The sequence below is a fragment of the Hyperoodon ampullatus genome (assembly GCF_949752795.1).
Source record: "Hyperoodon ampullatus genome assembly, chromosome: 5".
In the NCBI taxonomy this organism is placed as follows: domain Eukaryota; kingdom Metazoa; phylum Chordata; class Mammalia; order Artiodactyla; family Ziphiidae; genus Hyperoodon; species Hyperoodon ampullatus.
In genome coordinates this window covers 9502839-9526882 of record NC_136918.1, presented here as the reverse complement: position 1 = coordinate 9526882, position 24044 = coordinate 9502839, and the positions used below count along the sequence as shown (strand labels likewise).

General features: G+C 35.6%; 1 protein-coding gene across 14 annotated transcripts in view; it reads right to left on the bottom strand.

Annotated features, from left to right (window-relative positions):
* TRPC1 (transient receptor potential cation channel subfamily C member 1) overlaps nucleotides 1-24044 on the bottom strand; it is a gene marked incomplete at both ends in the record, with an annotated part of 59873 nt that overhangs the window by 33206 nt on the left and 2623 nt on the right. For 3 of the 14 annotated variants that reach the window (XM_079705560.1, XM_079705562.1, XM_079705555.1), the window contains 3 exons: nucleotides 1212-1343; nucleotides 4334-4536; nucleotides 15278-15432. The exons of 3 other annotated variants lie outside the window; for them this stretch is intronic. In XM_079705560.1, the coding sequence (XP_079561686.1) occupies nucleotides 1212-1343; nucleotides 4334-4536; nucleotides 15278-15432 (490 nt within the window). Of the gene's footprint in view, nucleotides 1-1211; nucleotides 1344-4333; nucleotides 4537-8738; nucleotides 8841-15277; nucleotides 15433-24044 lie in introns of all 14 variants that reach the window. 8 more of the 14 variants (XM_079705564.1, XM_079705566.1, XM_079705556.1 and 5 more) reach the window with 5 other exon arrangements.

The following is a 24044-nucleotide window of genomic DNA, read 5'->3' as shown; positions in this document are numbered from 1 at the left end:
TTCTTTTTTAAAAAAATAAATTTATTTATCTTTGGCTGCTTTGCTGCATACAGGCTTTCTCTAGTTGTGGTGAGTGGGGGCTACTCTTCGTTGCATTGCGCGGGCTTCTCACTGTGGTGGCTTCTCTTGTTGCGGAGCATGGGCTCTAGGTGCGCGGGCTTCAGTAGTTGTGGTGCACAGGCTTAGCTGCTCCACAGCATGTGGGATCTTCCCGGACCAGGGATCGAAACCGTGTCCCCTGCATTGGTGGGTGGATTCTTAACCACTGTGCCACCAGGGAAGCCCAGTAGTTGAATTTCTTTAACAAACAAAGTATTACCTACTTCTTAGTCTAGGAATCTAATTGCAGTCTAATCAATTTTATGTCTACATGTTATGTTTCTCCTACTAGAAAATCTCACCAAACAGTGAAAAGGGACAAAGTCTGGGTGAGTGGAATGTACCTGACATACAAAAAGCATTCTATATGCTTCTGAAAGTTATGAAGGATCGGGCTCCAAGGATGATTACAGAATCTAGGAATGAGGGGAGTAGGACAGAGAGCAGTTATAAATAAGTCTGTTCTTGCTTAAGGCTACCATTCCCACTACTCTTCACACTGCCTTAGAATGCCTCCGGCAATGTTGAACAAAGTAGGGATTTAAGGGTGGTGGAAGAGTGGAAGAAGGAAGATGGGGAAGGAGTGACGTAAGTGGTACTGGGGTCTATTCCACTGAGGGAAAAGGAAAATCCCAAGTATGTGGCAGCAAGGTTTGGTCATTTTGGATCAAATGTAGATAAATAAATGATAATTTGGCCTATGAAAAAGCTCAGGCTGAAAATATTCTGGAAAACAAAGAGATTATTTACAATTTCCAGGGCTTCCCTGGTGGCGCAGTGGTTAATAATCCGCCTCCAATGCAGGGGACATGGGTTCGAACCCTGGTCCGGGAAGATCCCACATGCCATGGAGCAACTAAACCCGTGTGCCACAACTACCGAGCCTGCACTCTAGAGCCCGCGAGCCACAACTACTGAGCCCGCGTGCTGCAACTACTGAAGCCCACGCACCTAGAGCCCATGCTCCGCAACAAGAGAAGCCACTGCATTGCAACGAAGAGTAGCCTCCGCTCGCCACAACTAGAGAGAGCCCACACACAGCAATGAAGACCCAACACAGCCAAAAATAAATAAATTTTTTTTAAAAATTTACAATTTCCATTCATTCCCACCTGAATTCCACCTCCACAAGGCTTAGTTCTTTTAAATCAGCACTAAGTTCAAATGCTCGCAGAATAGGATCCTCCTCTGTTAACATTATTAAAGCTGGACTGGCCAAGCAGCGATATATATCAAGACGAAACCTGTGATAAAATTTGATTCCATAATGTAAAACAAATTCATTAGATAAATATGATCAGTATCTTTAGCCTATAATTTTCATAAATTTAAAATTAAAGTATTATAAAATTAAAAGAAAATAAAACAACTGTAAAATACTTATTATAAGGTAACCTGCATAAAAAGACAAAGACTTAAAAATAAATATTTTGAAATATAAATATTGCAATTTTTTATATCTACTGCTTATAAAGAAATTGTTTTAGTATTTGTTTTCATAGATTCAAAACTTTGTATCCTTCAATTCAATTTAATTAAAAAATTTCTATTCCTGAACTCAGTATTATTTTAAATATGTTAATAACTAATACATTTTGAATATGATATGGATGATCATTAAATTTTCCTTCCCCCGTGATAAGTTTACTTTAATATGCTACATATATATAACACATGACTCATTCAACCAGTTATTTTTGAAAGACCTTTCAAATCTTAAGAATGACATCATTGATTTGTGTCTAACCTTTAACTAATAGAAAAGTACTCCCTTTACCTTCCATAAACTAATTAACGTTTATAATCAATATCTAAATAGGAACCAAGTCAGAAAAATTTTGCTATAATTCTTTCATTTATAAATATATAATTCTTAATTTAAAATTTGGTAGATATTATATAAATATTTTTTTCTTTTAAATACAAATTTAATATAAGCTTGTTTAAAAAAAAAGCAAGCAGTGTAGAAACATAATGCTCCCCAATTCTCCTCCTTCCACCAACTCTACTCCTCAAAGAGAGTCACATTTCAGAGAATTATGAGAATCTTTCCTGGTATTTTCTATTCACACACAAACATAATCAGACATACTGTGTACAGGGACAACTATTTCCTTTTTTTCTTTTCTGAGTATGTTTATTGATTTTTATCAATTTATGGTTATTCATAAGGAATCAGCTTTCATGCTACTTTTGTGACAAGCCTACAACCCTAAAATTCTTAGGTGAAATTTATTGCATCTGAATTTCCAAGACACTTTAAAAAATTTTTGTCTTTTTTTAAATTAATTTTTGCTGGAGTATGGTTGCTTTACAATGTTGTGTTAGCCTCCACTGCACAACAAAATGAATCAGCCATACACATACAGATATCCCTTCCCTTTTGGACTTCCCTCCCATTTAGGTTACCACGGTGCATTAGGTAGAGTTCCCTGTGCTGTAGAGTATGTTCGCATCAGTTGTCTATTTTATACATAGTATCGGTAATGGATATGTGTCAATCCCAGTCCCCCAATTCCTCCCACCCTACTCCTTTCCCCCTGGGTATCCATACATTTGTTCTCTACATCTGTGTCTCTATTTCTGCTTTCCAAATAAGATCATCTGTACCACTTTTCTAGATTCCACATATACGTGTTATTATACGATATTTGCTTTTCTCTTTCTGACTTACTTCACTCTGTGTGACATTCTCTAGAAGGGACAACAATTTCTATGTCACTACATATAGAGTCATCTTGTTATTTCCTAAAACTGGATGGTTTTCCATTTGATGGCAGTCCATCCAATCTCCATTAATGGAACTTTAAGTTGCTTCTGATTTTTTACTTCTATAAATAATGTAAAAATGATTATTCTTTAGTTCATATACCCTTTGCACATTCAGAACTGCTGCATAAAACAGCATGTGCATTTTAAATTCTGGTAGATGTTTCCAAAGCACTAACAATAGGGAGAGCTCATTTTCCCCTACATCTTCATTAGTACATTGCTACCCTAACAGATGAAAAATGGAATTTTAAGAGTTGTATTACTCTGAATTTCTTTAGAAGCTTTAGAAGTCATTTTAGCACTAAAAAATTAAATGAAATTGACATAGCTATTAACCAGATCTTATCAAAGAGAAACACAGATCTCATTGTAAAATAGACTTGAAAATAGAGGGACTTCCCTGGTGGCACAGTGGTTAAGAATCCGCCTGCCAATGCAGGGGACACGGGTACCAGCCCTGGTCTGGGAAGATCCCACATGCCGCAGAGCAACTAAGCCCATGCACCACAACTACTGAGCCTGTGCTCTAGAGCCAACACAGCCAAAAATAAATTAATTAATTAATTTAAAAAAATAGAAAAAATTTCCAGTACAATCTCTGCAAGTAAACATTAAATTGATTCCCAGGAGACTTTTCCAATTTATGGATTTGTGACTATCTGTTGAAAGGTGAGGAAGGAGGGAGGGTGGATGGTTTGCAGGTTTAAAGCTAATTTCAAGTATACTGTACAACAATCCTTAACTAGAAAACAATGTCAACGGATGACCTGGGACTTCCAAACCACATTTTCTGTAGTAAATACTATACTTCATACTATTTCAACTATATTTGACTACTATATAGATAATATATACATAAAGGCATATGCTGAAAATTAGATTCTCAAGTCTAGCCCTGAACCATACACCTTATACAACATGCACATGTGTGATCTTGCTCAACCCATCCAAGAAGGGGTACTTTCTTGTTCATTCACTCCTCAGTTGTTCTTAATATTTTTGACTGGGGAGAATGGGAAGAGAAGAAGACTCAAATACTGTGTGAGAGGGGAAAAAGAGGCATAACAGGTTGAATATCTAGTTAGATAGATAATAGTTTTTATTTTCTTATAAATAAGACAGGAAGTGGTATCTTCACCCCTTCCAGTGCTTGGAAACTCTCTTAGATTAATAAACTCTGCTTTTAAAAAGCAAATAGTGACCCCATCCCTGACCAGCAGAAGTATGAGATAAACCTTATTCATAATTTGAAATTTTTTCCTAATTATTCATCATTTAGTACATACTTCTTTAAAATGCAGAACTCATTGTATTAAGCAAAGGAGGTAGAAGTTTGGCTTTCATTAGTCATTGCAGTACCATATTTCTTAAAGTAGACATAGAAAGAACCACAACAAGAAAAACTTCATTGACATATACCTTACTGCATCACACATCTTAATTTAAACCTTAATTTTCTGACCTGGAATGTCGGAGGCTGTCCTTTTTGTTTTTTGCAGAACACAATGTACATTCACAGCCAACCGCATGGGGCTTAGGTAGAGATACATCCTGTTTTAACAGCATTGTAAGAATTTCATAGTTGTTACGATGAGCAGCTAAAATGACAGGTGCAACATCCATAGTTGTTGAATACTCAGGATTCTGAATTCGCTCCATTAGTTTCTGAAAAATATTTATATAAATGTCCAAAAGTTCTTATTTGTGACTTCAAAAAACATTTATCTAAAAAATGTAATGAAAAAAATTGAAGGCACAAAGAATATAAAAATTATTTTGAGGAACATGATAAACATTTTCCTAGGATCAAATCTTTTTTGAAACCTCAAAACTTAACTTTAGTTAATAAATGCAATATAATCATGACAGACAAAATCTTCAGTAGGAAATGTTCATACAGCCAGACTTCTGTTTTCCTAACAAAGAAGAAGTGTGGATATCTAGAGAAATACTTTAGGAGAAAGTGTTTCATTTTCACAGGATTATGGAAACATGCATGACAAGGATAAAGAACAAGAATTTTAGAAAAACAATATAATGGAAAAACAGAAATGTTAAAAGCAGGCAAAATATAAATGCATGAGAAAAAAAATTTTAATTCCACCTCTATGGCAAAACTTTGCCACATTGATAGCAATGAAGTTACTTGAAAGGAATAATAGGAGGCACTCTTCATTTTGTGTAATTCTCTACATATTCTCATCTCTACATATTCTCAAACACCACCTATACTACTTCCTGTTACAAATGCACAAAAACACTAACAATCATAGCTCCTGGAACTATTAGGCAGTTTACATTTATCATCTCATTTAATCCCCACAATAGCCTGCAAAATTGAACATTATAATCCCCATGAAGAAACTGAGGCTCAGAGAAGTTAATGTGCCCGAGCTACACAACAGAGTGGCAAAGTGCAGATGGACCCCAGTTGAGTGTTATTCTGGAGGCTGAGCTCCTTTCACTACATGGGCTCATATGCCTGGTGATTGCATGACATGAGGAAAGAAACATTAGTAAATGAAGAGCAGGATTAAATAAAGAAGGTTGACTATTTTATGACTATTACATATTCTTTCTAATACTTATCACTTTTTCACAGATGTTCTCCTGTGAGCTGTTTGATTCCATAGTATAAGCTCATCAAGTTCACCGTTAATTTTTGTAATTTTTATTAACATTGTAAAAGTAGTACACACATTATAAAGTATCTGAAAAATACGCAAAAGCAGAAATAATAAAAATGCCCATGTTCCTACTACCCAAAACATTTTACAGTATTTCCTTTTAGTCCTTTCTCCACCACACCCGCTTTTTAAGGGCAACTTTGGCATGAATGACTTGGCACCAACGATTAAAAACAATGGTCCTTAATATTTTGAAAATCAAGGACCCTTATAATGATCTCGTAAAGCTATAACCCAGAATCTTCTGGGAAAAAAATTCATGTACAGAATTTTGCATGCAATTTAAGGAAGTTCATAGACTCTATGTTCAAGATATTTTATTTTGCTAATATAAATAATACTACCACAAACATCTTTATGAATACAGCTTTTTCAAAATTCAGGATTATCTCATTAACATAGAACCCCTGAAGTGGAATTATAGGTCTGAAGGCCATGAACAATTTTGAAGCTTTTTATACATATTATCAAAGTCCTTTTAATAGTTTATATTACCAATAATATAGGAATGTACCCACCCACTAAGGTTTGCTCACCAGCACTGAGCATGATCACTCCCAATTTATGAGTGAAAAAAAAATCATGAAATATTAATTTACTTTTCTTTGATTACCGGTAAATTTTAGTATTTTCTGACATTCTTATCTTTTTTTTCCTTTTTTATGAATAGCTTGTTTACACACTTCCCATCTATTTATTGGGGACTTCAAATTAATGAATTTATTTTTAAATTACAGAAAAATCTAAAAATTTACTCCATTCCCCCTAATTACAAAAAAAGAGCTTATAAAGAGGAGAAAATCATATTTAATCCCTTAAGAAAAAAAAGGTCCTTATTTTTCCTATGAAACATAATTAACTATATGAAAAACATTATTAGAGATAGATGATTAAAGTTCCTAATTTCAATGCTCATAATATAATCTACATACTATCAAAAAAATCCTGTATTTAAAAGTGAAAATTTATCAAAAGACAATTTTGATAAGCCAAGAATATACAATGAATTCACTGAGATGGTAAAAAAAAAAAGTATATAAAAATATTTGATACTGCCTGTACAGTTGTAATGAGGCCGTTAAAATGTGATTTTGTCACTGGAAGTATTCAGGCAAAGGCTGGATAACTTTCTTTGTTAGAGATAGTGTAAAAAGTGTTCTTTCGGGGCTTCCCTGGTGGCGCAGTGGTTGAGAGTCCGCCTGCCGATGCAGGGGACACGGGTTCGTGCCCCGGTCCGGGAAGATCCCACATGCCACGGAGTGGCTGGGCCCGTGAGCCATGGCTGCTAAGCCTGCGCGTCTGGAGCCTGTGCTCGGCAACAGGAGAGGCCACAACAGTGAGAGGCCCGCGTACCGCAAAAAAAAAAAAAAAAAAAAAAAGTGTTCTTTCATTGAGTAGGTGAGGACTGCCCACCCTTACAACTCAGTATTCGATTGGCAGTGGCAATGGTGATGAAATGATATCAGTCAGTTGCTCCAATACCCTGGCACACTACACTCACCCTCCCCAAGAGTGTAAATGGATTAAAAGGCTAGAAGGTGGAATAGGTATACCAAAATATACTAGTAACTGCAGGATAGGTGTCAGAAAATTTAATAGGATTTCTGATCTTTTGGATAGGAGTTATATTATTGGCCCTTTTTTCTCTACTCTTATTGGCTGCTTACCACCACTTAAACTAGTCGGAACTATCCTCTGGAGAAAGTCATGCTTACACAAACTTTGTAATAGCTTAAATGAGAGAAAAATATTTCAGTTAATATATGATAAAGTATGCAATTTAGGGGAGCTTCTCATCGCTCTCAGAAAATGGCAGATAATTTGCAACCAATTTATAATTCTTTCTTAAAACAATATTTTTCTTCTGAGTATAGCCAGTTTACACTCCCAGAAATTATTTTTACTGATTGTTTTACTACATCCTCACCAATAATGAATGTTATAACTTTAAAATTTTGATACACAACAAATATCTCATTTTTACTGTAGAATTTATTTAATTATTAGTGACTATCTTCTTAGTTACAAAAGCAATAAAGAAAAATTTTAAAGTAAGGAAAAATATCCTTAATTTGGCAATGTGATGACTGCTGTTAGGTAACATTTTGCTACATTTCCATACAGTTCCTTTTCTGTGCATATTTTTAATCTCAGATCATATTATATGTACAGTTTACTATTCTCATTTTTTCTCTTCTGTATTATATTTTTTCATGTTCCTAATTATTCCTTTAAAAATATCATGTTAATATATATATGTAATTATTTATGTTTCCAATCTTCTATTTTGGGATGTTTAGATTGTGTCACATGGTTTTTTCATTGCTACAAATAAGATTACAAGTAACATTTCTGTCCACATTTCTGACCATTTCCTTTACAAATTCCTAGAGGAGGAAGCGCTAGGTTCAAGAATATGAACATCTTTCTTGTTTATGACATATCCTGCCAAACTGCTTTTCAAAATACCCTCTTCCAGTGGTGTATGAAACTGTACTATGCCTTTGCCATCAATGGTTATTAGTTTTTAAAAAAAACTTTGCTGTTTGATAAGCAAAAATTAGCACCTCGTATTTATTAGTAAGATTTAATATTTTGTACTTTCTTTTGAGATTTTTCCATGTCTTTTGTTGATTTTGATGTTTTTCATCAATTCATCTAATATTAAGATTATGAATTTGAGATATATGCTGGAAATATCTTTTGAAAGTTATCCAACTGCTTTCTAAATTTTGCCTGATGTCTTAATTCTAGAAGTTTAACTTCTATACAACCAAAGGCTGTGCCACTGTGATTTTTCTCCAAAGTACTTCCCTCCCAGTCAAATATTCACCTACATTTTCTTCCAGTTCTATGGTTTCACTGTTTATATTTAACTTTTAAATGCACCTGGAAGCTAATCTGTACTTTCAACTTAACCTGAAGAATGTTCCAAACTAAAAATACTGGATCACACTGGCAAAATTATAGAAATATCATGAATTTTAAGAAGGTTTCCTGAGAGCAACATTATTCTTGCAAATGTCTACTTACTTTAAAGCAATATTTTACAGAGTAAAAAAAAAAATCTATTTCTTTAAAACAAAGCAAATTGGAGGGGAGGGAGAAAAAAATGGCAGTGGGGCAGGAGATCTATTTTGGTTTAAAAATCCAAATTGATAAATATTTAAGAGTACTAACTACTATACTTGGCCTTGATGATCGTTTTGGTCGATGATTAAGTAGTATATCAACAGCTCCCACTACTTCAGAGTCGATTGCCACCAAAAGTGCATCTGCGGACTTTAAAAAAAAAAAACGGTTAAAAATGAAAATGGAGGATAAAAAGGTAAACTATTTATTTTTACTAATTCATAAAGAAAACTATTTTTTTTAATTTAAATTGTATTATATACAGTAATACTGAATTTTTAAAAATTTAGACTGTCCAAATAGTACATTTGCTAGCCTTGGCAGTACTTCAGTGTACCACAACACACATATTTTTGTCCTAGTTTCACTGAATGAGCTGGTAAAATAATGAATGCTTGATAGTGGGGTTTATTAATGAAACAGTGCTGATCTATGCAGTATTAGTTGATATGTTATTTTTTTCAAGATGTTTACTCTCGAACTTTGGACCAAAAGAATCTTCATCACTCCAAATCTATAAAAGAAATTGCCAAGAACAATTACTACAGGTAAAGGATTGTTTTCTGTCTGATAAAAATGATAATCAATGCAACCATGAGGCTAGGGGACAATGAAAAATATGTTAACAGAAGGCGGAGCCCCTCTGTTCTCATCTTTAAAGCACACATGGCTGGCTGAAATGGTACAAATATGGCATTAATATTAGCAATCTTTTTCTTTTTTTTGGTGGTGCCACACTGATTGCGGGATCTTAGTTCGCTGACCAGGGATCGAACCCAGGCCACAGCAGTAAAGGCGCCGAGTCCTAACCGCTGGACCACCAGGAAATTCCCAACATTAGCAATCTTATCAAGTAAAAATCACAAAGAACTAGGATACCAATGTCCTTAGAGACAAGCGGGAGAAGTGACTTTATAGTTTTACTCCCAAACTATAGGTCATTTTGAAGCTCCAACTTTGACAGGAGGAAAAAGTAAATAAATAGAAGCTGAGGAAATGGAGATTTTTCAACTTTTCAATATAACAAACTCTTCAGTCCTATTGTGATACTTGGCAGGTGAGACATCAGGTTTGGGGTTTCTTTTTGTTTTGCTTTGTTTTGTTTTTTAAGGAAAACCATAAAGGCAGAAGCGAAAAGTGGGGATAGGTAATGATTTAATCTAAGAAAATACCCTGATTATTTAAAAATGTACCCTGTACATTTTTTTTTTTTTTTTTTTTTTGCGGTATGGGGGCCTCTCACTGCTGTGGCCTCTCCCATTGCGGAGCACAGGCTCCGGATGCGCAGGCTCAGCGGCCATGGCTCACGGGCCCAGCCGCTCCGCGGCATGTGGGATCTTCCCGGACCGGGGCACGAACCCGCGTCCCCTGCATCGGCAGGCGGACTCTCAACCACTGCGCCACCAGGGAAGCCCCTACCCTGTACATTTTTAAACTATTATAATGTTTAACAACTATTTAAATCAATATTCTGTCCCATGAAAATGAAATTATAACAGATCTTTAATATTCTTTGTAGCTGAAAAGAAAGCTTTCCTCCACTTTCTCTAGATGTCAAAAACAGGACTAAAAATGGCAGACTTTATCTGGATGTCTAAAAATAGGACTAAGCACCCCAAATAATTGGGTTGGGGTCACATTCAACCATTAGGAACTGCCTATGTATTCCTACAGGAAAAACTCCCCACCCTCATGGGAAATTTAATTCATTATTTTATCCCTTAAACATTTTAGGGTTCACTGGGCTGTAGCCTATTCTTTAAAAGCTAGCACTATTATTCTTCTGCTTTACAAACGTTTCTCTTCAGTTTTTACTGTACTTGGTCAGGTGAAGCAAACAAGCAAAAAGAACCATGTGTTCATTACTACTAAACAGTTCATTTATGGTTTTTAATTTTAACCTATAAAGCTAACTATAGTAATGCCACTGCTCTCAAAGTCAAAACACCAGGCAACTCCAATCATCTGAAACATAGCCATGGATCTAGCTGCAAATTTCTCCCCAAACCATACTGAGCTGTCACAAACTAACTTCATGGGCATTATTTCCTAGAAGCAACTGCCTCACCCACATCGACTCAGAGTTGCCTATAAATGACAGACACCTGGCTTTCCTAAGTACCCTTCAGGCTAGATTAAAACCAGCAAAGAAGGGAGGAAGGATGAAAAACGGCTAAAAGTTGATCATTGAGAAGATAAAATATCAGCATAGCAAGATCACTATCAATACAAAGCAGTCTGAAGCCACTTAATGTAAGGGAAAACTTGTCAATAGTTTCAGACTATATGAAGCAAAGTAAAATGATTAAACTCTCAATGATTCCCACTTACGATGGTAAAGTTAAATTATATTCAGATATACTATTTAGTAAAGAATAAAGAAAGATTCATGTTAAACCTTTCAAGGCTTAAAAGGATAAGCTTCAGGTATAAAAAAATTTATGTAAAAAAGTCATGTAAGGAGTTGTCCTGGACTTATTCTGCACAATGCTGTTACTTGATATATCAAAGGCAGCTCTGAAGGGAAAAATGTTTTAAATTATTTTTTAAGTATCTCTAGGTATACAAATGTCCTCATTAGTTTTGCTTCCTAATTTTTCACAGATATTTGACCATTCTTTATTAAAATCTATTCAGTACACACCTATTGTGTATTAATGAGGTTACTATCTCCCTTCTCACCTCAGAATTTGTCTTTTCAACAATTCCCATACTCTCTCCTCTAAGCTCAGATACTCATTTATTTCCTTCCTTCCCAAAGCTAAATTTTCCACCTAGGTATTCTATTTAGTGCTCTGGTCTTCTACAGGACCTTGGTCCTTCCTTCGCAGAAACACCAGTCCCAGCCCTCACCTCCCCAAAACTCCCAAAACATGAAATACTTCCTCACTCTTTGCTAATTGACATGATCCTCTCTTTCTCTCACCACCAGAGTTTTCTTTCTCTCACTCTCACTCTCAAACTCATGCGTGTCATTTTCTCTAATTCTACTGATGCCAGTTTCAAAATCCAATGGCCTTTCCGACCATTTTCCTTGATTTCTCAGCAACGGTAATAAAACCGTTTCTTTGGTTTTCACAACGTTGCGTATCCTATAACTCCTTTAATGAAACCCTTTCCTTCTAATGCCCTTTTTTAATGTAGATGCTCCCTGAGAAAGAATCAGCACTAGTTGTTTGCTCTTCTCTATGATTTCATCCACTCTCATGATGTCGGGTCATCTCCATGGCCACGACTGCTGTATCTCTCCAGCCCAACCTCTCCCTAGAGATGCCAGCTTTCCACTGGAAACTGCCTGATAGCCCCAAAATAAACAAGGCTAAAACCAGAATTCCCAGTTCTCTGCCCCAAGTTTGACTTTTCTTCTTAACTTCCTGTTTTTCTTGCATCATTCTCCCAGTAACCCATGTTTAAGGTTTTCAAATCATCTTGGACTCCTTCTCAATTGCCCCCTCCAAATTTAAATACTCACTAAGTTCTATCAATTCTTCCTTCATAACATCTCTCACATCTGCCATTTTTCCCCCTATTCTTATAGACACTATTCCAGTTCAGGCTTTAACCTCTTCACATCTGGATTATTATAAAAACTGCTCACCCAAGCTATTTATAGCCTTCCCCACTTCCCATTTTTTAATCTGTACTGAACACAGTCACTAGATTAGTTTTTCTAAAATACCACTGGACACATCACATCCTTCCTCAAAAATCATTTAATGATCTCACTATCTATCATATAAAAGCCAAATTCCTTAGACTGGCATTCAAGCCCTTTTCATCAGTTTTGTCTTAGTTATTTTTCCAGATATTTTCCACTACTATCCAACCCAAATATTTTGTTCAAAAAGGCTAAGTTAATTCACTGACTCAAGAATATACATTTACATGCCTTTGTTTACGTCCTTCTCCACCTCCTGTTCCCACCTATCTACACATTGTTTTACAGTAGTTTTAGGTAGCAGGTAAAAGCATGGACTCTGGAGCCAGAACCTGGGTTCAGATTCCAGATCTGGCATTTACGGAGTAACTTTGGGCATGTTACTGAAACCTTCTGTACCATGGTTTCCTCCTCTATAAAATGGGGATAATAATAGCACCTATCTCACAGAACTGTTGTAAGGATTAAGGAAGTGAATATATTTAAGATTCCTTTCACAAGTAGAACTATATAAATATTAGCAATTATTAATATTTCAAGGCTAAGCTCAACTGCCATTCTTCCATGAAACCTTTCTTGCTAGCTCTAAACCACAGTGATCTTCTCTTTCCTATGTCTCCAAAACATTTATTGTGAACCACAAAAGTTTAAGTATAAAACAGGGTTTCTCAATGGTGGCACTATTGACATTTGAGGCCAGATAATTCGTTATTGTGGGGGGCTGTCCTGTTCACTGTAGGATGATTAGCAACGCCCTTACCTTCTACCTGCCAGACGCCAGTACTAACCCACCCCCAAGCTGCAAAACCAAAAATGTTCCCAGACATTGCCAAATGTCCCCTAGGGACAAAACTGCCGGTTGAGAGCCACTAGTATAACACAAGATAAAATACATGAAAGCACTTTGTAACCTCAAAGCGACATACAAGGGTCAAGTACTATTACCACCCAGCACTTATGAAATACACTTTTGTATCATTTGATTGATTTAAAATTCATATGCACTTTCATTGTCCAACTGGTTTTAACATCCTTTAGTGCAGCTCATGTTTTACATATTCATTTCCACAATCACACCCAACCAAAGGCCTTGGACATCTGTTGACTGACAGATAAGACACAGGTAATTTAAGACGGAACACAGTGAACTGGAAAGAGCATGGGATTTGCAGTCAAAAGGTTAGCTTCAAATCTTAGCTTTGCCCTTACTTATTTTAGAACTTTGGGCAATTCATAACAGTCTGTGAGCCTCAGTTTTCTGATCTATAAAAAATATAACATCTAGACAGGCTGTGATCAGGTATGTGAAAGAACCATGTATATTGCAGAAATTTTATATACATAGAATCTTACATGTAAAAAGACAAAATGATTTTTATATCAACACCCTAATACCTCTTTTACACAGAATCATCAGAGACTTTCTTTGTGACATTATTTTATAGGTAACTGAAGCTTATGCCTTTAAGGGTTTAACTTTGAAATTTAAACAAGTTTGATGGAAGTTTTCTGCTTTCAGAAGTACTATATATATTCTTCTTCTTTCTTCTAAAGTAATACGTACTGAGTATAATTTAACTTTCCCTTACTGACTCTGGGCCATTGCTATAAACATCAATTACCACTCTAACATACAGTTCCCTTAGAGATTAACAGGTATCTAATGCTACTGACCTCTTTTAAATAGAGTCAGAGGTACTGTGCCTAATTTTTTTCCACTGCAGCCTCATGCCCTTTCTGTTGCCCCTGTAATTCTCTATGGATTAGAAAACTAAGTAAGTTTGTTAAAGTGGAATCTAAAGTAAGAAAAAACAGATTTTGAAGGAGGACTCCAGAATTACCCCTATGATAAAGCTCATAAATGGGAAACTTCACCGCATCTACCCTGGCTGCTCAGAGGTATTTTTCACTTACTTCCTGGTTGTCAGGGGTGTTCTAGATAAATGAAATTTCTGGGAAAGCAATTTATTTCTACTCTAAATATGTATACACAGAGACAGTACCACATATTTTAATACATATATATGTATTATATTTATATATATAATAGAAACATACATAGGACTAACCTACTTATTTTTAAAAAATCTTCTATGAGTGCTTCCTGATACCACTCCCAAAAAAGTCTCATTAGTTTAAAGCTACAAAAGAGCAAAGAACCATACTGTTTGAAAGAAAAAAAAGAGCCAGAATTCATATGCTAAGTCCCATCATGAGCAAACCAAAAAGGAAGGAAAATAATATTATTAAATTTCCTTCAGATCTCTTAACTGAATTCTTTCAAGACATACACATGCCTGCTTTTTTACACGAACTGATATGAAGACAAGCAGAAAGGTCAATGTTTTCCAGTTTAAAAAAATCCATTCACCTTTAGCTATAAGCAAACACTAAATTTCAGACAAAAAGGACAATTTAATAAAACTTTGGAGAAAATCAAATCGAAAATTGCTTTGTAAGTGAGGAGTATTCTGTTTTTGTGCTTGTAAATTATATGGGCCACAGAAATACCTGTTCCCCTGACACTTCCAGAACACTTGTACTATTTTTAGATATATAAGGTAAATAGTAATATAATAATGTAAGTAATAAAAACAAAGTCATCTTTAATAAGTCATGATAATTTACCTCTGCCGGATGGTTTAAAACATATAAGATAAGGGGCAGGAGTGAAAGTTGGGAAGAAAAAGATAAATCAAGTCAAAATACTACACTTTTTTAAAAAGGGTTTTTTTTTGTTTGTTTTTAAATTTTTAGTAGCTCAAAACAAAATAAAAGGTGAAAGAAAGAGAGAAGAAAAATAGAGAGAGAAAGGAAGGAAAGAAGGAAAAAAGGAAGGAAGGGAGGAAGGAAACTAGAAAGAAAGGAGAAAATATGGCATATCTAACAGTACTTAGAAGCTACTGGATAAAATTATCTAGCCTTGTACCTGACAACCGTAGTCCAAAAGAAGCTGCAGTATATCCAAGTTTTCGTTTTCAATAGTTATGGTAACAGCATTTCTCCCAAGCACATCTACGCAATTTATGTTCAAGTCACCTGAACTGTTTTCCTCCAAAATCTTTTTAACCATATAATAGTCACCTAAATAACAATATACAAACATAATTTAATATCCATGACATATTAAATAAGAATGACTGTAAAGAAAACTTAGCCTGTTGATTTAAAAGATTAAAAAACGTAAACTCATTTTTGTATATGGAAATGTGCAAAGAAAATGTGAGCATTTCCTTGCTGAAAACTTATACCCTGATAAAAGAATATGTACATCCGTTGCAAACATAAAAAGTAGAAAAAATTTAAATGTACAGTTTAAAATAAAAGTTGTTTAAAATTCATAACTGATTGATTATAAGGAGAAGAACTTTCAGAAGATATTTAAAGTTATAAAGAATGTCTAAAAACATAGACTGGGTGCTAGCAAAATAAGATATACGCTTAAAGGATTTAAGTTTTATATCTCAAATACATACACACATTTAATTGTTAAATGGTTAAAAACGAGATCTAGTAATAAGTGGAGGATGTTATGAAGAGGTTTTACAGGGGAAAATACTTTGGAAAAGCAGTGTGAACGTGTATATGCTTGCGCGTATGTATAGTAAAAGGGAAAGATGTCCAAAATTCCGTCCCCACTCTCCCAACACACACACACGCACACACACACCCCTCATTAATGAAGCTGTTTAGATTAAATAACGACAGAATATTCAGCTCACAAAACTCTTAAGCAAGACTATGACTAATGCTGGTAGAGGCCAATGTCAGAATATTTCAAAGCGATTTTTTTTTTTTTTTTTTTTTTTTTTTTGCGGTACACGGGCCTCTCACTGCTGTGGCCTCTCCTGTTGCGGAGCACAGGCTCCGGACGCGCAGGCTCAGCAGCCATGGCTCACGGGCCCACCCGCTCCGCGGCATGTGGGATCCTCGCAGACCGGGGCACGAACCCGTGTCCCCTGCATCTGCAGGCGGACTCTCAACCACTGCACCACCAGGGAAGCCCCAAAGCGAAATTTGACCTGTCAGGATTATGCAGATTGGCTTCTGCCTCACTCTACCCCACTCTACCCCACAACAAAACAGCTAACTCGTGGGGGGAAATGAGAATAATTATGGAGGTAATCATTTTCACAGAGGGCCCACTATACTTGTCTGCTAACCAGCTGGTGCAGCAGGTAAAAGGGGAATAAATCAAAAGAGAAATGCTAATTAAATGGAGAAAGAAAGCAAAGTGGGTTTTGTTTTATTTCATCTTACTTTTTAAACATACAATGAATAAATGATTTTAAGTGACTTGCAAATAGAGCCGTTACTTGGAAGCCTATGAATAAGAAACAGGAAAAGAACAATCAGAGTGGAAATCAGAAGGAAAAAAAAATGATTTCATGATACAGAAAGAGAAAATTCTAAAACTGGACTAAATGAGTGAATAACAAAGAAAGGTAACAGATTTTTTTGGTTAAAATTTCAAATAAATTATGCTATTATTTTTAACCAGTGACTTTAAAGTCCCCACACATTTTGGAAGACGTTGAATGGTAGTTTTCTTGAAGGTGTATTTCCTTAGTTCCCTCAAGAAGAAAACAAGTCACAAAAAGAGATTATTTCCTCATAGAACTACTAATTAATATTTAGACACTAATGTTCCATGGCAAAAAACTTATCAAACACTTCACAAAGTTGAACCAATATGAACATGCAGATAGATCAGGGAAAACTTATCACTAATACTGGAAAATAACTTTAAAATCTTATTTCAGGTGAACTGATTTCAATATCTTAGTTGTAGGAGAATGCTACCCATAAAAACCCTTGCTCTATTTTCTTTGGTTTCATGATGTGTCTGGGTGAGGATTAGATTTTATTTATCCTGCTTGAGACTCATTAGGCTTTCTGAAGCTAAGGACTATGCCCTTCATTCATATGCAATATTTTCAGCCATTCTCTCTTCAAATACTGCTTCAATCCCTTATTATTTTTTCTCCTATTGGAACTTCTTTAGACATTATGTTAGACTGTCCCATTCTAACTTCTTTGTCTCTAAAGATTTATTTACCTTTTTTTTTTTTACTTTTTTTATTTTTTAATTTTTGGCTGTGTTGGGTCTTCATTTCTGTACGAGGGCTTTCTCTAGTTGTGGCAAGCGGGGGCCACTCTTCATCGTGGTGCGCGGGCCTCTCACTATAGTGGCCTCTCTTGTTGCAGAGCACAGGCTCAGTAGTTGTGGCTCACGGGCCTAGTTGCTCCGCAGCATGTGGGATCTTCCCAGACCAGGGCTCGAACCCATGACCCCTGCATTAGCAGGCAGATTCTCAACCACTGCGCCACCAGGGAAGCCCTAAAGAGTTATTTTTCTTCTTTCTCTCTCTCTTTCCTGCATTCTGGATCACTTCTTCAGATTTCTCTTCCACTTATTCCTCCTTCAACTATTTCTGCTGATTATTCATTAATTTTATTTTTAATGACTACATTTTTTATTTCTCTAAGTTTTATTGGATTCCTTTCCAAATCTTTGATTTACTCTCTTATGTTTTAATTTCCTTATTTTAAGCTTTTTGTCATTTTAAACATACTTATTTTATGGTCTCCATATGATAATTATCTAGGTCTTAGGGATTTAATCCTATTTGTTGTGTCTATTGTGACAATAGGTGACTGTCTTCTGAATTTTTTAATTGGGTATTGCAAACTCAATTTCATGCAGGTTAACTGTGGGAAACTAGGCAGCCTCGTTTGAAAGCTTGTCCCACCAAGGATGTTTTGTGTTTGCTTCTTCCAGATAACTCAGAGGTTTTGCTACCCTATGAATCCTTTTTATACTAATTTCTCAGTTTAGGTTTTCCCAGATCAAGTAGGTAATATTAATTTAAACCCTAAGCCAACAGAGGCAGGAGCATAGTTACGAGTTCTTAGGCAAGTCTTATTTGGAAGGTTCTTTGTAGTCTTCCTGTGCTGACGGACGGGTTCTTTTCCTTATCTACCCCTTTGCTAAAAGTGTAGTCCTTTAAGGATCCTGGTTTCATGTTTGGATGTTGTTCCAATTTCCCCACTTCGTACAAACTCAAGGCTTTGTAACCTGTTTCCACAAGGGCATTAAAATTCAAATCCCAACAATGCCCAGACTAATAACTCTTGCTCCCATCCACGGAGCAGTCAAATGTCAACTCACACACTCCTTTGTTTTTCAGTCTTTTCTTTATGTTTGAATCTGTTTTCCTTACTTTCCTGAAAGCTCAGCTGTTCACTTAAATGTATGTTTATTATATTTTATCTAGCATTTCTAGGTGATTTAAAACAGAAGCGTTTTCAGATTATTTAGTCAGCCATATTGCTAGAGACTGAAAAGTATAGAGAGCTGTATAAATATAATTCTTATAAAATTTTATAAATTTCACATACAGCAAATGGTCCAAAACAACGGCTACACATTTTTAAAGTTTAGACTGCTGTTTAAAAAGTAATTGTATTGCAAATGTCAGATTCTACAGCTTTAAGGTTTCAAACACTATTCCCATTACAGTTAGGGGGCCATAAAGGGGAAAAAAAACCTTAGACATCAAAACCAAATAAGTAATTTTCATTCCTAGAAATAATAAAAATTTCCACCCTGTCATGGCTGACACACTCACGCAAATGAACAATTATAAACTATAGTCACAGAACCTATAGGAAACCTAGACTGGTTTCTAAGCATTCTACCTAAGTTTATATTTGCAAGCCATTTAAAACAATGTACTGTATTCAGAAAGCCCAGAACAGTCTTAATATTTAGGATGAGTGTATATGTAAGAAGAGGTGAGTAAATATAAAATATATAGCAAGAAGCTAGTTATAGAGCAAGGATTACAAGTAAAAATGCCTTCTTGGGTCAGGCAAATTTAGAAATGTTTTTCATTTTACACTGAAGTTGCTTTTAATAGTTACATACATCTTTCATCTTTTAGAATATAACATATGGAAGGAAAGGCAACATGATCCATTTCCTTTTTTGGCTAGATAGTTGTCTTTTTTTCAGTGAAGGAAAAAGAAACCTTTTCGATCAGTTCCACCAGTATCCAAATTCAACAGCAAAACTTCTCAGTTCCCTCTCCAGAGTATCTCCCATACTTATCCACTTGTACCCATGTACACTGTAACCCCCAGTTCAAGACACCATCATCTCTCTCCTGGACTCTGCATTAACATCTTTACTGATACAGCTGCCTACACTCTAGTACAGGGGTCAACAAATGTTTTCTATAAAGGGCCATATAGTAAATATTTAGGTTTTGGGGGCCATATCATCCCAGTTGCAAACACTCAACTCTGCTCTTGCAGCACCAAAGTGGCCACAGACCAAATATACACGATGAGCTCCAATGTGTTCCAATAAATATTTATGGACACTCAAGTGTGAATTTCATATAATTTTCACGTGTTATGAAATATTATTCTTTTGATTTATTCCCAACCATTTGAAATGTAAAATATAAAAATCATTCTTAGCTCACAGGCCTTCCAAAAACAGGTGGTGGGTGGATTTGGCCTGTCGGCTGTAGTTTGCCCACCTCTACTCCAGCACCACCTCTTTAATCCACTCTCCACCAAGCATTCACAGTGATCATTTTAAAATTCAAATCATATCAGGTTTTCAATCCTCAAGATTTCTTTTGTACGTGGGCCTCTCACTGTTGTGGCCTCTCCCGTTGCGGAGCACAGGCTCTGGACGCGCAGGCTCAGCAGTCATGGCTCACGGGCCTAGCCACTCCGCGGCATGTGGGATCTTCCCGGACTGGGGCACGAACCCGTGTCCCCTGCATGGGCAGGTGGACTCTCAACCACTGCGCCACCAGGGAAGCCCAATCCTCAACATTTTTAATCACACTTTAAATGCCACAATCTTTTCGTGGCTTACTAAGCCTTATGGGACCTGGCCCTTGCTATCATTCTGCATTTACCTTGTTGCCACTCTCCCACTTACCCACTATGATCTTTCTACACCAATGTTTCCCAAACTGCAGGTTGAAACCCATTAGCAGTCATGAAATCAATGTAGTGAGTCTTAACCAACAATTTAAAAAAAAGAAATAGTATATAAAAATACTGTTGTAATCCCATGGATCCTTAGCAACAAATTCACCCTGGCCAACTGTGATATATTCACCCTGGCCAACTTGAGAAAGACAGTGGAGACATGTTATAGTATCAGTGAAGAACTGGTAATCATCTTTTCTTCATTGGCATCTCATTTTATTTTCTGACATATGATGGTAAATTTCAACATCACTGAAATGGGAGTATTAATGTCGGTCAGTTTAATTTTATAGTAACCAAATTTTCAGTTAGTTGTGAAGTACTGGAGAATTGATCTATCAAAAAATCTGTAACGTTTTTCAAATCAAGTTTTTCTAACAAACTTTCTGACTATGGCAACTGCAACATTCTTATTGAACTATTACTAAAGACACTTAAAACAGAAGATTTTATTATTAAGAGGAAAAAGAATGATGAAGTAAAAAAATACAAAGCCATGATCAAATTCAATAGTTGGATCTGGAAATATAAATAGTGACAATACTGATTAAAATGTTAACTTTACAGCAAACTTCAAATTAGTTTGAACCAAATACTAAAAAGAAAAAAAAAAAAAACACATGCAAGACTTTTAGAGTGAAGACAATTTAAAATGTAGTTTTACCAAATGTGCAAAACCCAGTATTTATCATAGACCCCAACATGTTTGTGATCACATTGCTGTGGATGAAACCTTCAAAATTAGATACTCAGAAACATGGTATGCTGAACTGTCCGCAGTACTCTGAATATTTTTGGAAAAAGACAATTATTACTATAATTTCTTAGCCATTTATGTCTGTTAATTAAGACTATTAGTGATAAAGAATATCACCGGGCAAAAGAGCAGACTGCTGCAGGAAAAATTATACTTATATCATAGAAGGTAATGCTGATTTTTTTAGAGTAAATTAGTTTATAAATTAAAAATTATTACTATATCCTTGAATCTATTAGAAGCAATGTTTACTTTGTAATTAGAGTCTGGTATATGACTTGAGATCTAATTCACAGTGATGCTACAAGTTGTATAAAACTTTAGTTAATATCAGATATGCAGTAATACTGTTTCACAAAGGATTTATTGTGTTGCTTAAACGTAATCTCACATACATTTAAATTATACATATTTATAGAACTGAAAAAGTACACTATGGATCAATATAAATTAAGCTACAAAAAATATAAAAGGATTAGTGATGGAGCAACAAATATGACCAGAAAATAAACATAGGACTTTTTTGGGTTTTTTTTTTAACTAACAGAAGCTATTAATAACAGTGCTGATCACCGCTTTATAGGTCACAAAGTTTTGGCAAGCAAAGGAATTCCACTGAATCTCGTAACTATACTGATATGGTATTGGAATTCTTTTAGTCCTGATAATTTGTTTAGGCTCTTAAAAGTCACTACTTACCTCTTAGTGATAGCTTTTGAACTCATTACATATTAAACTACTAATCCTAAACTTCTTAGTATCATTAAATTTGGTGGTCAGTTATAAGGAAGATATTTCTCACACTGGAAGCATGGAAGAAGAGGAATTATTCTTAGGTTGCAACAATACCCATACAATAAAATTTAATCTTTTAACACCCTTCCCCGAAGTTTATAATATACTAGGTAGAGGGGTTTGGCTTGGGTTACATTTTTTTAACTGCCCAGATAAAAGACTGACTGTATACTAAGAATATCCCATCTTCCAAATCATAAATAGGCCATTTAAGTTAAATTGAGCATTTGTTTCTGCCCTTCAGACAGGTCTATTAGGCACAAACGTACTTTATTTCCCTGACTGCTCCTCACAAGAGCACAAGAGAGCATCTCCATTACGGAAGAAGCTACGAAAGGCTAGGGATGTAGTCAGTTATTTCTTGATAAAGCACCTTTCTCCAGCGTCCTAACAAAATTAACCTGATAAATAGTCAGATGATGAATTACAGAAAAGAACAGCAAGTTAAAAATGAAATAAAGAAGCACACTTCTGTAATCACTACGAAGAAATGCCAGTATTATACTACTATGAAGCAGCTAGCTGCTCAATGCTTAGCCTCTTATAATAAAACCATCCACCAAGATTCTGGTGATTTAAGAGTCTTTTTTGTTAAAATAAAGATGAACCATACACTATGGAACCACTGGTGATTTGAAAAACTCTCCTGTACAAAATACTTAAATGCTTAAATACTAATGACAATTTGTGAAATGCCTGTAGAATTTTGTATATAGTACCCTCTTTACCTCTCCTTTCTGCAAAGTTTTCTTCCCTCACAGCACATACCTCTTAACATTAGGTGTCCCTTGTCGACATAAAACTTCTTGGCAGTACCCAGTACTCTGCACTTTTTCTTCCCACTGCCATCCTCTCCAACCCCAAACACTTCAAAATCTCTTTTCAAATAGCTGTTTTTAGAAGTCCCATTAAATATATTAAGTGCTATTAAAACAACAGCTTAATATTACTTCTCCCAGAAATGTTACCCATTTCAAAAGCATGCTAAGCCAAAGGTATGCAAAGTTTAAGCAGAATTCAGGCATCAAAGCACCCTCCATACAATGCAGCAAATCAATACCACAAAGGTGACACAGATCTAGATTATTAGACTGAGCCCGAGAATAAAGGTGAAATTCAGCTCTCTCCATCCCTCCCCTGACTCCATGCTGAAATTTCAAGAAGGGCCTCCTGACTTATTTATTGCAAATCGAATTTCCTGAAAATGCTCTTCATGAAAAGTTGGCAGGGACTGAATCCAGAATGAATCCTTTCATCATTTTCCTTTTCTACACAAGAACTGATTACTGATCATCAGCAACTTAAAGGGTTTAATACTAAAGCTACCATCTACTCAACAGTTACTTTCAAAGAGGTGAATTAACAACTATATTTAGCTTAGGTGCTCCCTAAATAAAGGTATTAATTCTTTCTCCAGCCAGCAGGTCTGAGGTTAGACCCCTGTCTCCCACAAATAAAAGTGGCTCATTACCATACTAATTCTCAGTGTGAAAGGAAAAAGACTTGGGTGGTAAGAATCACTGCTTAATATTCCATAAAACAACACTCTCGTTTCAGATCTTGTTTCAATTAAACTTTACCCCTGAATTGCAGCATTCTACATCTAAAAAGAATATGTGTACTTTCTGAGAATTTTATGTGGGGTGGGGGGGCAGACTTAGCTTTATATAACTGGCACAGGAGCCTTCAATTCACTTTTTCTTCTAAATTTTACGAAAAAGAACCGATGTTACCTTTGAGATGATTCTGACCCACTTTCAAGATCAACAATAGCCACTATTAAGTGGCCACTACCTGGATCTGCGCTTGCCTAGATCTATTGGACTAATAATTCACATAAAAGCTAGCTGTACACACTATAAAATCAAACTATAAAATCATTTTCTTTCCTACCTTTTTTCTTTACTCCTTAATCTGTACACACCTTTCAAAGGGTCACCCATCCACTAACAAACACATAACCCCATCTCCACAATTTTTGCTTTAGGAATTCTCCTTAAGTGGAATACATTATGGACATTTTACACATGTAGTGTAAACTTGATAAATGAAAAAAGGATGAGAAACATAGATGTTCTAGAGTGGATCTGCTCTTGTGCTATTAAAGCTTTTTGCCTTTATTGGATAA